This window comes from Octopus sinensis, linkage group LG8 (assembly GCF_006345805.1).
Source record: "Octopus sinensis linkage group LG8, ASM634580v1, whole genome shotgun sequence".
Taxonomy (NCBI): Eukaryota; Metazoa; Mollusca; class Cephalopoda; order Octopoda; family Octopodidae; genus Octopus; species Octopus sinensis.
In genome coordinates, this window is record NC_043004.1 from 6,140,109 (window position 1) to 6,154,633 (window position 14,525).

The 14,525-nt window shown below is 34.3% G+C and overlaps 1 protein-coding gene across 15 annotated transcripts in view; it reads right to left on the reverse strand.

The window, feature by feature from the left end:
* The window catches only part of LOC115214989 (trafficking kinesin-binding protein 1), a 257,960-nt gene that overhangs the window by 13,671 nt on the left and 229,764 nt on the right, over positions 1-14,525 (reverse strand). For 10 of the 15 annotated variants that reach the window (XM_029784096.2, XM_036505230.1, XM_036505229.1 and 7 more), the window contains 5 exons: positions 11,887-12,063; positions 10,661-10,800; positions 8,866-9,012; positions 6,373-6,505; positions 4,257-4,343 (listed from right to left, as the gene is read on the reverse strand). In XM_029784096.2, the coding sequence (XP_029639956.1) occupies positions 4,257-4,343; positions 6,373-6,505; positions 8,866-9,012; positions 10,661-10,800; positions 11,887-12,063 (684 nt within the window). Of the gene's footprint in view, positions 1-1,180; positions 1,209-4,256; positions 4,344-6,372; positions 6,506-8,865; positions 9,013-10,660; positions 10,801-11,886; positions 12,064-14,525 lie in introns of all 15 variants that reach the window. The other 5 variants (XM_036505233.1, XM_036505232.1, XM_036505231.1 and 2 more) reach the window with 3 other exon arrangements.

The following is a 14,525-nucleotide window of genomic DNA, read 5'->3' on the forward strand; positions in this document are numbered from 1 at the left end:
ACAGTGCTCAACAGGTTCTTGTTTTATTTACCTCAAAAGAGTTTGAATTCATGACATAAAGAACTGGAAACAGTGCCACCAAGTATTGTGTTTTTGATGTGCTGTCAGCTTGCACTTTGATACTAATAATAGTTTTAAATTCTGCCACAAGGGCAGCATCTTTGGTGGAGGGGATGAGTCAATCACATTGACCCCAGTTTTCAACTGGTACTTATTTTACTGACCCTGAAAAGATGCAAGCCAAAGTCGACCTTGGCAGAATTTGAACTCAGAATGTAGTGACAGGCGAAATACTGCTAAGCATGATACCCAGTGCGCTAACGATTCTACCAGCTCACCACCTTATAATAGTGGTTTCAAATTTAATAATACATACATATATACATACAACCACACTAATAAAAATTGTAACACACTACTGACTCTACAATTAGTGTGGTTTGAAAATAAAACTGTGTTTAACAGCAGGTGTCACAGACAAATTCTATCTCTTCCTATGTCTGAGGAACCATGTTACATTGCCATTTGGGATTTGTAGTGACAGCAGATTAAAAATCCCTTGACCATGCATTTACTATATTAACCACAATACCACAGGTGTGTCTTTGTCAAATGTTAGACTAGAAAATTAAACTACATGTGAAACAAAATCATACATGGTATTATTAAAGGCTAAAAACATCAGTTCAAATACAAATAATTCCTTTTGGAATGGAGAAACTCAGAGCAGATAACGCTATAAATAACAGCATGTAAATATTGGGTTAAAAAAAAACACTGATGCAAAAAATCAATGGCTGCCTGTGGGACCTGAACCAATATTTTCTGATTTACTGATATTTGCTGGTAAGAATAACAGATAGTGAAACTCAAAGGATTGCTTTGGTCCAATGGTTGAATGTCTTATGTTTACAGATGACATAGGTTTGGATCCCAGGGACAGCGTTTGATTTTTTCTATCCAAAAGGTTTTTTATTTGACAAAATATTAGTGTTATTATTTATAGCTTTATCTGCTTCAGGTTTCACCATTCCCCATCCAAAAAAACTAAAAAACTTCATGTTCTCTCAAAGTTTATGAATTCTTATGATGCCAACAACAAATACTAAATCTAATTATTTTTTGGTTTTATTAAACAAGAAAAATCCATACAACATGACAGAAATATGGACTTGGTTACCTCATCTTAATGTTGTGGTACACACTAGCTATAAACAGAGAGAGAAAGGAGATAACTACTAAAAAAAAAAAAAGACAAACTAACAGACATGATAAACAAGGCAGGGGAATATTGTATAAGACATGGGTGACATTGAATTATGATGCATCAGACAAGGAAAGGAATGAGGTGGAAGATAACATGGATTTAACTATGTAACAGCAAAATTATATACAATGGGTTTCTACAATGCTCATCTACTAAATTCACTTACAAGGAATTGGGTTGTAGTAGAAGACATTTGCTTAAGGTGCCAGGCAGCGAAACTGAACTCAAAGCCACATGGCTGTAAAGTGAGCCTCTTACCTACACAGCCATGTCTTCGTTAAACAGAGGATGCTGTTTGAAAGTTAAGTATCATGGCCAAAAGTAAAGAGGTGCATGGCTTAGTGGTTAGGGCATGCAGTTGACGGTCATAAGGTTGTGAGTTTGATTCCTGGCAGTGTGATGTGTTTTTGAGCAAGACACTATTTCACGCAGTTCTTGTCCACTTAGCTAGTAAAAATGAGTTGTACCTGTAATTCAAAGGACCAGCTTTGTCACACCCTGTGTTACACTGGATCTCCCCCAGAACTACGTTCAGGTTACATGTGCCTGTGGGGTGCTTGGCTACTTGTATGCTAATTTGATGAGCAGGCTGTCTCACTGACTGGTTCAACTGGAACCCATGTCATTGGAACCGATGGAGTGCCAGTTTTATTGTGGCCAAAGACATATTGGCAGTGTCCAATAATGAGATGTGAAGCATTCAAACCAAAACTTTTTGAAGTGGATCAAATGTCCTCAAAACATCTCACATGCCGTGATATAGATAGCTACAGTCTTGGAGATGAGTTTAATATGTTATGAAAGACCAGAGAAATACCGCAATAAATGAAAAAAAAGAAAATTGAAAACACAGAAAGGAAAAGAAACCGATGCTGGTATCATTATATCAAGTAATAAAAGTACATTTTACAAAGCAATGACCAACTCAATACTATCACCAATGAAGTGTTATCAACCAGAAAAGAACAACAACAAACATAAGTGAAAATGTCCTGTAGTAAGTCTCCTTAGCAAGAATATTGTTTTTACATTTTTTAACTGTCCAGAAAAGGAAGAGAAAGAATCAAGAATCCAATATCAAAGCAAAATGTGATAATTCATAAGCAAAGATAGAAGCAATTTTTGAAGAAATATTCAAGGCAGATATACATGTAAATCTGATAATAAAATTTGTTTATTATTTTTCTAGTTTACCTCACTTTTTCCATGCTATCACTGATGGCATAGCATTTAAGCGTTTATTGTAGCAAATAATTTTTTCAGCTAAATCACTTTTCTCACGTTTAACACTTAGCATTTAAACCAGGCCCAAATATTCTACTCATTTTCTGTTCAAACTGACTAGATATAGCCTCTCATACCTAACCCACACAATGTTTTTCTGAAAATAAATGATCACACCATCAAAACCTTGAAGCGATGAAATAATACTGGATTGATTCAAAACAACATGAATCAACAAGCATTAGATTCAACAGAATTATTTCAACGTTAAAGGGTTAGACACTTCACTATGAAGTAGAAGGGGAATTACCACCAGTCAAGTAAACAGATGCAAGCAGAGTTATGCAACTTATTCAAGGTACACCACTGAATGTTGCAAAATATGAATGCATATTTATAATAAATGCAACAACTTTATGTTGTGAAGTGTATTTGCCACCTAAATGTGATGATGCTAGTGTTGTTTATAGCCCCAGGAAGATATCTCCTCCAGCTGGCTTATAACATACTGTCTGATTTCGATTAGTATTTGCGAAGGGAAATCATCGTTCCCATCTCTAGCCTTACATGATACACACAGACCCGGGTTTCTGGGTAGTAAGCCATCATCAGAGTGTGATAATCACCAGCAAGTGATAAGAACTCATTCCAAATGCAAAATACTACATGCTTTTTTTCCAGTGACAAACTGTCGCTGATCTCAAAAAAGGAGAAACATGCAATATTAAATCTCTGGGTAAACTTTTGTGTTGCAGCAATGTGAATCACTGAATGACTGTATCAAAATCAGTGGCAATGAGGCCTACAAATCAAACAAGTGCACATAGACACACCATGAACACAGACAGACATGCATATGAATTTAAGAGCAATGTTCTTGAAGCCTTTTTTAAATTCATTTTATTTTGAGTGGTAGTGTTTTATCATTGGGCTGCAGCCATGATGGGGCACAACCTTAAAGGGTTTCATCAAATCAACCCCAGTATTTTTTTTTTTAGTTTTAAATTCTGTAACTTATTTTATTGATTTCTTTTGCTGAACTGCCAAGTTAAAGGGATGTAAACAAACTAACACCGGTTGTCAAGAAGTGGGAGCTCAAATTCAACGACACACATTTATACAATAAGCTTCCACACAGTTTCCATCAATCAAATTCACTCACAAGTCATTGGTTGACCAAGCTATAATAGAAGGTACTTAACCAAGGTACTGTGAAGTGGGATTGAACCTGAAACCACATGGTTACAAAGCTAGCTTCTTAACCATACGGCCATGCTTGCATCAAATTAGATTTTAATCAACACATCTACTGCCATAACAGTTTCAGAGAAATAAGAAGAAAGTTTTGTGAGGTTTGACCAATCTGGTACGAATTTAATGTAAGAAGACATTATTTTGGACGATAAAATAGTTTTGAAACCTGTAAAATACTAAAGTACCAACCTGTGATATTGTAAAATTAAATTGTTTTGTTTGATCCAGGTGATATAAGAAGGCAAACTGATACATGTAGCTTAAGTAGCACAATTAACCAAAAGCACATGAAGCAGAAATGAAAGGCAACTGTTTAGCAAGATTAAAAATGTGAAAATATCAAAAGGCAGAAAGGAAGACCTTCAAGCAAGTGAAATCATTTTTCAAAATTTTTATAATTAAACAATTAACAAGAATATTTCCTTGTTATATGGGCAAAAAGCAGAAAGAAAATTTAGCCGGAATTGGAAATATGTCTCCCATTCTAGGAAGTGTAAAACTGTAAACTCACTCTCCCATGTCTTTGTTCCCATGTTTAGGCTTTAGTAGAAGTTTTCTATCTTTTGCTTTCTTTCGTTCTATGTCCCAAAGTCTTTTTCTGTGACAGAAAACAAGAACCGTGCCAAATCTCAGATAAAATCTTCCTTTCCAATAACTAAACTAAGAAAAAACTTATCGGTATGCTGTGTGTGTGTGTGTGTGTATATTTCTGATTTATTTTCAAAATGTTTCGTGGAAGACAACTTGAGCCAAATTTCTATTATTTTCTTTATAAAGGATGAAATGAAAAGACAATTATCCAATCAAATTCTCTGTTAACATTTGTGACGAGTTGAGGATTTCACTTGATTTCTATAACATTGATAATGCATGACAAGAAACATGCAATTAAGACTGTGCAAACCTTTAATTCTAAATTAATTAAAATCGTTAACAGTAATATAACTTATTAACTCTTGTTTAGAAGATATATCAAAATTAATAACTGACATTTTAAATGTTGTTAACCAGCAATTGCAAATACAAAAAGCAGAAAAATAAAATATCTCACAGTATTAAATATGTTAAAAAAATGATGAATCTTTAGATGATACATTCAGAAGCTGAGACTAACACAAATGATAGACTCTCCTGACATAGATGATACATGAAGGTCCTGCAATTCTTTGCTGAACATCCAGCACCAATGATTTGTTTAAAGTGATGAAATGTTTTTGTTGTACTTTAGCTCACTCTCTCCCATTAAATTGACACTGCCTGTGTAGGGGGCTCATGTTTCACTGTACAGGTGCACAGGTGTCAGAGCAGAGCAAAGTGAAACAAAGAGTTCTGCTCAAGAGCACGACACATTGCCTTATCCAGGAATCAAAACAATGATTTGGCGATCATGAGTGCAAAATCCTAACCACCAGGCCATGCTCCTTCACAAATATATATTCCTAGTAATGAATTTATGAATGAAAGTTAAAGCAGCGAGGGGAGTGAACTGTTAGAGAGTTAAATGAAATAAGTAACAAAGTTGTGTCATGAAAATGATTGGTTACCGACTTAGTACTAGTTATTGCTATCAATAAATATATGAACACCATTTAGTACATACAGCCACATTGCCAATAATGAAGACAACAATGGAAAGCTTGCGAAGAGACAATGAAGATGTTGACAACAGTACAAACGAGTATTTGATGATTTACCAGAATGAATTAGTGGAGTGATGATTGTGATGGATGATTGACCTGATGGCTGAAATGATTTGATGGACAATATGATACAATATACACATGGTGTAATTCCAAAAGAGGTAAAGACAATAAAATAAAATAAATGAATTACAGATGAGCACTTGAATATATGAATTCAGTTAAAATTTTATCAACATCAATGTTGGAGCTCTTTCTAAGAAATCTTTTTCTTTAGGGGTTTCTAGAATGTCTACCATGTGTTTCTTAGTTTTGGAATAAGCACACTGCAATGACAAAGACTGGGAATAGGGACTGCATTTGGCTGAAAACTATCCAACCCATGCTGACATACAAAATTGGACACAAAGTGGCAAAGATATTTGAATGACATATCAGAATGTACAAAAGAAAGAATGTCAAAACAGTTATTTTTGGTGGGATGATCATCATTATCATCATTTAATGTCCATGCTCCATGCTGGCATGGGTGGGATGGTTTTACAGGATCTGATGGGCCCAAGGATAGCATCATGCACCAGTGTCTGCTTTGGCATGGTTTCTAAGGTTGGTGGCCATTCCTAACACCAGCGACATTTTTCATGCCACCAGAAATAGGGAGGATGTCATTGCAGTGTGCAAGACTATGAAACCCAAAAGACAATTCTATGCAAGGAGTTGAGGAACAGAAAATGGGGCAAAATCCTAACCTTCAATGTTAACACAGATCTCAAAAGGAGAGGGGCACAAGTATATTATGAAAGTAGCAGAATAAGCTCAATGCTGAGTTTAATTAGTGGATATTGTGAGGCAGGTGGAGGTGGGGGTACAAGTAATTTTCCACTGGTAGAAGTGAGATGATAAGATGAATAGATCAACAGAAAAATGTTAAAACAAAAAAGGAAAAACAAACGTGTAAATGAAATACAAAACAACAAGTAAACTTACATAGAAGAATTATTATCTGACTGCTTCTCATCCAAATAGACTTGATCTGACGGGTGCATCACCATAGAGTCTGTGTAAGTGTAAATAGTGGAACTTTCAGCAAACCTCTTGCTGTGACACAACTGGTAATCGTCTGCAGATGAATCATAAAAAAAGAAATATTTCATTTTAAACATCCTCAGCAGATTTGATAGATTGAAATTGAAAGAAATCCGTTGTATATATATATATATATATTTTTGCCATGATAGATTGCTAGCCTCTACACATTCTTTATTTTCTCTCTTTGTTTCTTTCTGTGGAAGAGCGTAGACTCGAAACATTAAAGACTTTATCACTTCCCGAGCATTAAACTAATACATCTGTTTGTTGTCTACACCACCTGTCTTCGTCTTTTGTTTTTTTGTGAATTCTCCCTATATATATGTGTGTGTGTGTACCTTGATCAATAGCATAATTTTCCTTTAATGGCAAAATATGCACCTAATTCAATAAAATTATAAAGGTTACTCTGATTACTATGCATAATATGCCCCTGCTTTTCAATCTCAGTATTTAAGCTATGCATAGCACTGCAGTAGTACACATGCTGTGTACATTACTACAACACTGTTTTCTTTATGTGCTATAACGGCAGAAATATATCTGCCTTGAACTCAGCTGCGCACCTGTGTTTCACTTATTTTTTTGTTTTACTATATAAAGGTCACCAACTGCCTACTCTGAGTAATCACTGATGGCACGTGCCTGGTGTACATACATACACACACATATGTATCTGTTTTTCCATACAATGGCTAGATAGGTTTGTAATACAGTGAATAGCTACTTGTCTCTCAATTCTGCATCATCTCAATTGTGTAGCTCAACACTACAATTTGATCTCACTTCCTATTCCTTTCCTTCCCAGTCTTCTTTTTTGTCAGATAACTCCCACTGAGAGCATTAAGTACATTTTTCATCCAACAGTTCTCATCCATTTGCATCACATATTAAACAGATGAAGGTTGAACATTATTTATCTTTCTAGGAAAAATGCTTCATTTTGATAATTAAAAAAAATATTTCTTAAAGGTAATACACTCATTAAATAATGTAAGGCACATATCAGGTGTGAGTTATATTTGTTGGGGAAGGAGGTATAACAAGACGATGTGATCTCTACACATAACTGTCAAAGTAATTTTTCATAAATCTGTGTGAATAGTCTGACAATTTGGCTAGTTTTCAATATTTTATTATTAGGAGGCGTAGGAGTGGCTGTGTGGTAAGTAGCTAGCTAACGAACCACATGGTTCCGGATTCAGTCCCATTGTGTGGCACCTTGGGCAACTGTTTTCTACTATAGCTTCGGGCTGACCAAAGCTTTGTGAGTGGATTTGGTAGACAGAAACTGAAAGAAGGTCATCGTATATATGTATGTATGTATGTATGTGTGTGTGTGTGTATATATATATATATATATATATATATATATATATATGCATGTGTATATGTTTGTGTGTCTGTGTTTGTCCCTGCCAACATCGCTTGACAACCGATGCTGGTGTGTTTACGTCCCAGTAACTTAGCGGTTCGGCAAAAGAGACCGATAGAATAAGTACTAGGCTTACAAAGAATAAGTCCTGGGGTTGATTTGGTTGACTAAAGGCGGTGCTCCAGCATGGCCACAGTCAAATGACTGAAACAAGTAAAAGAGTAAAGAGTAAAAGAGAGAGTAATAACTATTATGCTTAACAGCTTTATAATCATTTGACTCCCTAATCTATGGTGCTTGGTCCCCCATCAGTAATAATATGGTAGCATTAGATTCAGGACAATTTTTCGATACATTTGAATATAAGTGACCTATGTGCCAGCAAACACAGTGCATACATATGCAAATATATTAGGATTATCATGCTTCAGAAGAAACTTATGGTTAATAAACCATAATTTTTTAATACACATTATTGTTACTACAACAATATTAAAAAAAAATTCGCCTTTAGTATATTTACAATATTTACATTTATACTATTTTTTGGTGAGTTTGATCTCTAATCATCATCAATCAGATGTATTTTTCCTGAATAAATGTACAGAATCTTATGTTGGATTCAAATTAGGACCCTATATTTTTGAAGGAAGAGTAATAATGTCCTTATCTGGTAACAACCATCACTCATTAATTTTCAAACATTGTTGTTATATTTCTAAGTGTGTGTGTGTGTGTGTGTGGGTGGGTGGGTGGATATGATGTACTGTAACTGATGGTATATAAAATGCTCCTTTTCCCCCACCAAAAATGTCACAAAATAAATCACCCCAGGCCCTATATGCAAAGTTAGGCCTATATCATATGCTTTAATGCACTAAAAACTTTAGTTCCTTAAATATGTGCCGCTGAAACTGGGATGTATCTAATATGCCCAAGCATCTTTTACAACAACAGATGTCATAAAAATTTTTTTAAATATAAATGAAATAAAGAAACAATAACAAGATACTGACCGTCTTCTTCATAATCACTTAAGTTATATACTTCTTCTTCCAGATCCAACTTGCGCTCCCCTTTAATTTGCACCCCTGGCCTTGACTCAAATATACCAGTCATATGTGGTTGGGCTAACTGCTGCCAGTGCTTCAGTGTTACCGATCCTGCAATAAATCAAATCAAATATAACTTCCACACAACTGAAAATCAATACTTGGGCTTCACCTTTATTATACTTCAGCTTCTCAACACTTCACTCACTGCAATCTCTTAAGTACCTTTCCTCAACTAAGTTGAGGGGACTTTTTCCTGTTCTTTTCCTATCTTGCAAGTTACTTGGTGACCTCATTACAGCATGTAGCATGAAAAAAAGTACCAGGTACACACTGAAAGGGGTTGGTGTTCAGAAGGGCTCCAGTTGTAGAAACTATGCCAAAGCTTGCTGCAGTCTTGTGGCTTGCTGGATCCTGTTAAACCGTCCAACCCATGTCAACATGGAAAACAGATTTTAGATGATAATAATGATGATTTCATCGTTCCATAATTTAGATGCCTGTAACAAACTGTTACTAGGGTCTAAATTGTATTAGCAGTGAAGCAATTAATATTCATCTCACTGCACTCTGCTACTGTCAAACCATTTAACTGCACAGTAGGTGGAGTATCTTTATCTTCCTTTATCATTAGAACAAATTAGAGTTATGTCCCTTGCTCAAGGGCATACTAACAAGATTGCGGTTTGATTTGAACCTACCACTAGGACTTCAGTTGCCCATCTCACAGACATTGCAATTCATACCATACTTCATGTTATCAATACCAACAGTTCAGAAATTGAATTACATATTTTTCTAAGTCTGAAAGGACCACCAACACATCTTATTTTTGTCACTTAGTCGAAGGACATTCAATGCGCATGAATCTCTGTCATTTATTACATAGTTTTGTTACTGTCCTTGCTTACTTGTTTTAGAAATTTTTCCCATTCTCTTCATAGCTCATCCTTTCTACTGTTTGGTCTAGAGACCTTTACTTCCTTGCTATTTGTACTTGTCTTTTTTTTTTCTGTTTGTGTTTGGCTATTATGCCCAGTCATTTATAAACCAGCAGCTTACGTTGTTGATACAACCCAATTGAGCAATATTATCAGAGTCAAAACTGTGAAGATGTTTGGCTGATAACTGATGAGGGGTTTAGCATCTCCAAATCCATTGAGTGAGTTTTTCCATGTGTTCCTTTGTTGTTCCCCTGTGCCACATTTTGTTTTTATACATAAATTCATGTAATGAACATCAAGAGAGGTAATGTTTGACATGAAAACTATATGGTGTTCAATGCAGAGCTGTAAGGGCTGAAAACACTTGTGCATCTCTATTAATTAGCAGTGTGTTTGGTTATAGCTAAGTCTAGAGTTAGTTTTCACTTATATCAGTTCCAATAACAGACCAATTTCAACTTTCTATAAGCTTACTATATTTCCATCCACTCTGATAATATCTGACAATTCCCAATAACTTTTAATGTTACAAGATTTACAGAATACCAACAATATGTGCACTGATCAATCAAAAAAAGAAAATAGCAGTAACACAATTACCAAATGAACATTGTCTCGAAAAAGGTAATTATAAATGGCAGTGCATAAGGAAGGCATCCAACAAAATTCATTTTACAATAGCTTTTAAGTGTTTATCACACCAGTCATATGATGTATAACAAATAAATGAGTATAAAGTGGATCAAAAAATGTGTATAAAAAATTAATTGGTATCAAACATCTAAACAGATTTCAAAGATTTATTGTAACCTTACCTTCCATTGGTTTGACAATTTGTAATTTTTCGGGTATCTTAAAATGCAAACCTGCACTCCCAGTGGCAGATAATGCAGATACTCCTGATGACAACATACTCTCAGGCGTGCCAGAGAGCATGGGTGTGCTGAAGCCATCACTGAAATAAATAAAAACAATACCAAATAATTTAAAATTTATTTCAATAATAAATAGACACCTTAAAATCACTTGGAACCTGATCAAGAAGTAATGATGACAGGTTTTTATTTTAAAAACTGATGTGTAACATATACAAAATGAAATGTATCAAGTGAAACCAAACTTCACAAATTAACAGATGTAAGAAACGGGCAAGATGGGTCTAGGGCACACAAGCAAGAGTGAGTGGGCAAAAGGTTAAAACGAAAATCAGTCAAATTTTTACAACAGTTTGTTTTCATGAAACCAGTAAGATGTAAACTACCTTTCAGTAATTGTACATCTTAGGTTTATGATGTATACAAATTTCATTTTAATATTGATTAAGTTTGACTGAATTAATTACTGGGAATGAGGTAATACAATTAATAGTCATGCTGACCATCTTTCCCGTGCAGGTTATTTTTTAAAATTATATTTGGTAACCTCCAAACATATTGACAGAAAGTGAGATAGGATTGCCTGTACAACTTGTGGACAGCGTATCATAAGGGCACATTAATTAAACTTTAATTAAAACAAACAAGAATAGTAATGGCAGTTACAGATGGCAGTGCCTAAGCAAAGCATCCAATAAAGTCCAGTTTACAATAGCTTTAAAATTTTTATCACACCAATCATAATGTATAACAAAACGAATTAGTATAAAGTGGATAAAAAAAAAAATGTGTGAAAATAAATTAGTATCAAAGATCAAAATAGAATAAAAAAAGGAAGTCCCCAGTTTCAAGAATTGGTAAATACCATATTTACTGGTGCGTAAGTCACAGTATTTTGGTGATTTTTAACTAAATAAAAACTGAGGTATAACTTATATATATATATATATATATATATACACCCGTCCAACCCATGGTAGCATGGAAAACGGATGTTAAACAATGATGATGATGATTACATATATATATATATATAGCAAAGCTGATATCAAGTTTGAACACGAGGGGGGAAAATTTCATATCAAGATTACATTAGGGGTGTGACTTATATACAAGTAAATATGGTAGATACTGTGTTAAACAACAAATGAAAGAATTTTGCCAACCTGAATGTGGGATCCAAGGAGATTTGTGGCCTTTCATTTTCTTTACTAGAGTCAGAAGAACTCTTACCATCTTTGTCATTAATATCCCACGGTCGTTTGACCAACAAACGTCTTAGGGCTGTTTCTAAATCATTGGACCCAGGCACACCAGGACGGCCAATGTTAGTAGAGTTGGAACTGTATAGCACATAGCAGGGAGAAGGTTAATAAGAAATTGACACACTCTGTTTATTTGAAATATTGGTGAAACAGTCAAATAACATTGCAAACACATAAAAACAAAAAGAGTTGATCTCCAATATCTGATTCCCATTCAAATGTACATAAAGAAGTGATACATTTTTCTCTCTGCTAACTTCAAGTTCTCAGAGATATACAAATTAATCCTTTCTTATACAATACACTTTAGAAGTAGAGTCATTTCACCATCAATATTTTAAAAATCAGAATTGAAATCAAAGTTTAGATATCAGAAAATAAACCATGTTAAGTTGTTTAAAACGTAAATGCAAAAAAACGAAGACATTAGTTAAATTAGTCTCACATAAATTGAGAAACAATCAATGGAAGAAGTTTTTAGCTTGTTGTCTAATTGATATTTTTTGAATGGGTGACAATGTCAATATTTTTAAATAAGAGAAAATAATATAGCTGACTGATTAAACACAACACCCATATCATCAATCCTGGCAGGATTTGGAAACAGAATGCAGGACAATGAAAGTACATAATGCAAGAGACTTAGCCTTACACCCCATATAAACACAATATTTTTTTTTTACATAGAATTTCAAAAGTTATTCTCCAGGAAGATTAAGGAATGTCTGAAAGGACATTGTTAGGTCATTCTCTTTTTATATTATTATGATGATGATGATGATGATGAAACAGAACCAAGTCAGAAGCTAAAAAATGATTTTATATTTTCTATAGCACTTAAATTTGGTATTTCTAAGATAAATTCTCTGGTACTAAGACAGAAAATAATTATATCAGCAGAGGAATGCAAAAACATTAAAGACAGACTAATTTATTTACAGGTCTAAGTGTATGCTTAATACAATGTGTATAATGTCCATACACTGTACTACATACTGATTTATGATGAATGTTTCCATATGAAAACTGAAGACTATTTTTAGGACAGTTCATGGATTAGGAACATTAAATATATCAAAATAACAGATTGCAACTGGCAGGATATAATGAAACTATTATTATAGGAACTCAAATCTTTCACCAACAACAACTTATTCTCACATAAGTAGTGAGATGAAATCTAGTGAAAAATACATAAGTTACATGTAAATCCAGTAAGCTTCCATCATGTATCGTCAATAGAACAGTTGAGTGACACACATTCAGCACACCAGATTATATACATGTATGCATACACACACACTTTAGAATGCTCTGAGATCAAGATGCACAATCTACGAGACAGCATTAGCTGCACAGAATGCAGTATGGCTACATTTCTTCCAATTTATTATTCAGTCTATTTTTTTTTTCATATGCTTAGAAGGCAAACAGGGTCGGCTCTTAGTTCATTAGACCTTTCTATAGTTAGTTGTTGATAAAGGCATCCAACTGCAGAAATCAAGTAAAAAAACAAAGCATATGAGTTAGATATGGCTCTCCGACCAGTATATGAAGGTGGTGACTCCCTTTAAGAACTGACTCAAGCTTTGATTAACTGACCAACCCATGCCAGCATGGAAAGCAAATGTAATATGATGATGATGAAGAGTTTGCAAAACTAACACTGGTCTTTGTACCCAAAGTATTTAAAACATTACTATAATAGTGGTTCTTGTGATTAATGGATTTGGATGTTGCCATAGCAACACAACTTGGAACAGACTAATCAACAACTGAACACATTGTATTTGATTATATTGGTTTCGTTATTTGTGATCAATGAGCATGGTATGCTGGTAGCAGGTAATGACAGATATAATTACGGTTCTTTCTTCCATCTTTTATTTCATTGCAGTTTTAATACAAACATATTAAAAGCCAATAAGATAGGCAAAGTCTATGATAGACTTGATGTTCTGTTGATAAAGTGGCACCAGCTTTCCCTTATTTTGACCACAAGTTGGATTAAGGAGTGCTGATAGGGTATTTATTCTTTTGGAGATTTAGTTATTATGTTATCTTTGTGTCATACACAAGGCTTAGAATTCAAGGCGTGTATAGCTAGAATTTGTGGTGTGTAAGCTATGATGGATGGAATGTGAAAGAACAGGATTGTAATATCAGTGTAAGATGCTACATGTAAACATTGAGAACCAGTGGAGAAAATATGCATGTGGAGGAGAAAACAGTATCTGATAGAAGAAATTCTTTTTGGGTAACATGTAAGGAATCATAGATTTTGGAGGTTTTCTAGTTAAAATGATAGATTAGAAACAAGAGAAGTAGTTGGCTAACCATTTGTCTTGTTTGATGAATTAGTAATAAATGAGACATGTGACTCCCCCTGACTACACTTGTTAATACAAGTAAGATGATTAAGAAATATGAAGAAGATGAGAATAAAAGTTTAAAATAACTTTCTTGATGTAATGATGGTATCTTCCCAATGTTGAAAGTTTTTAAAATAATGTTTCATAACAATTGAGTAGAAAGTTCAG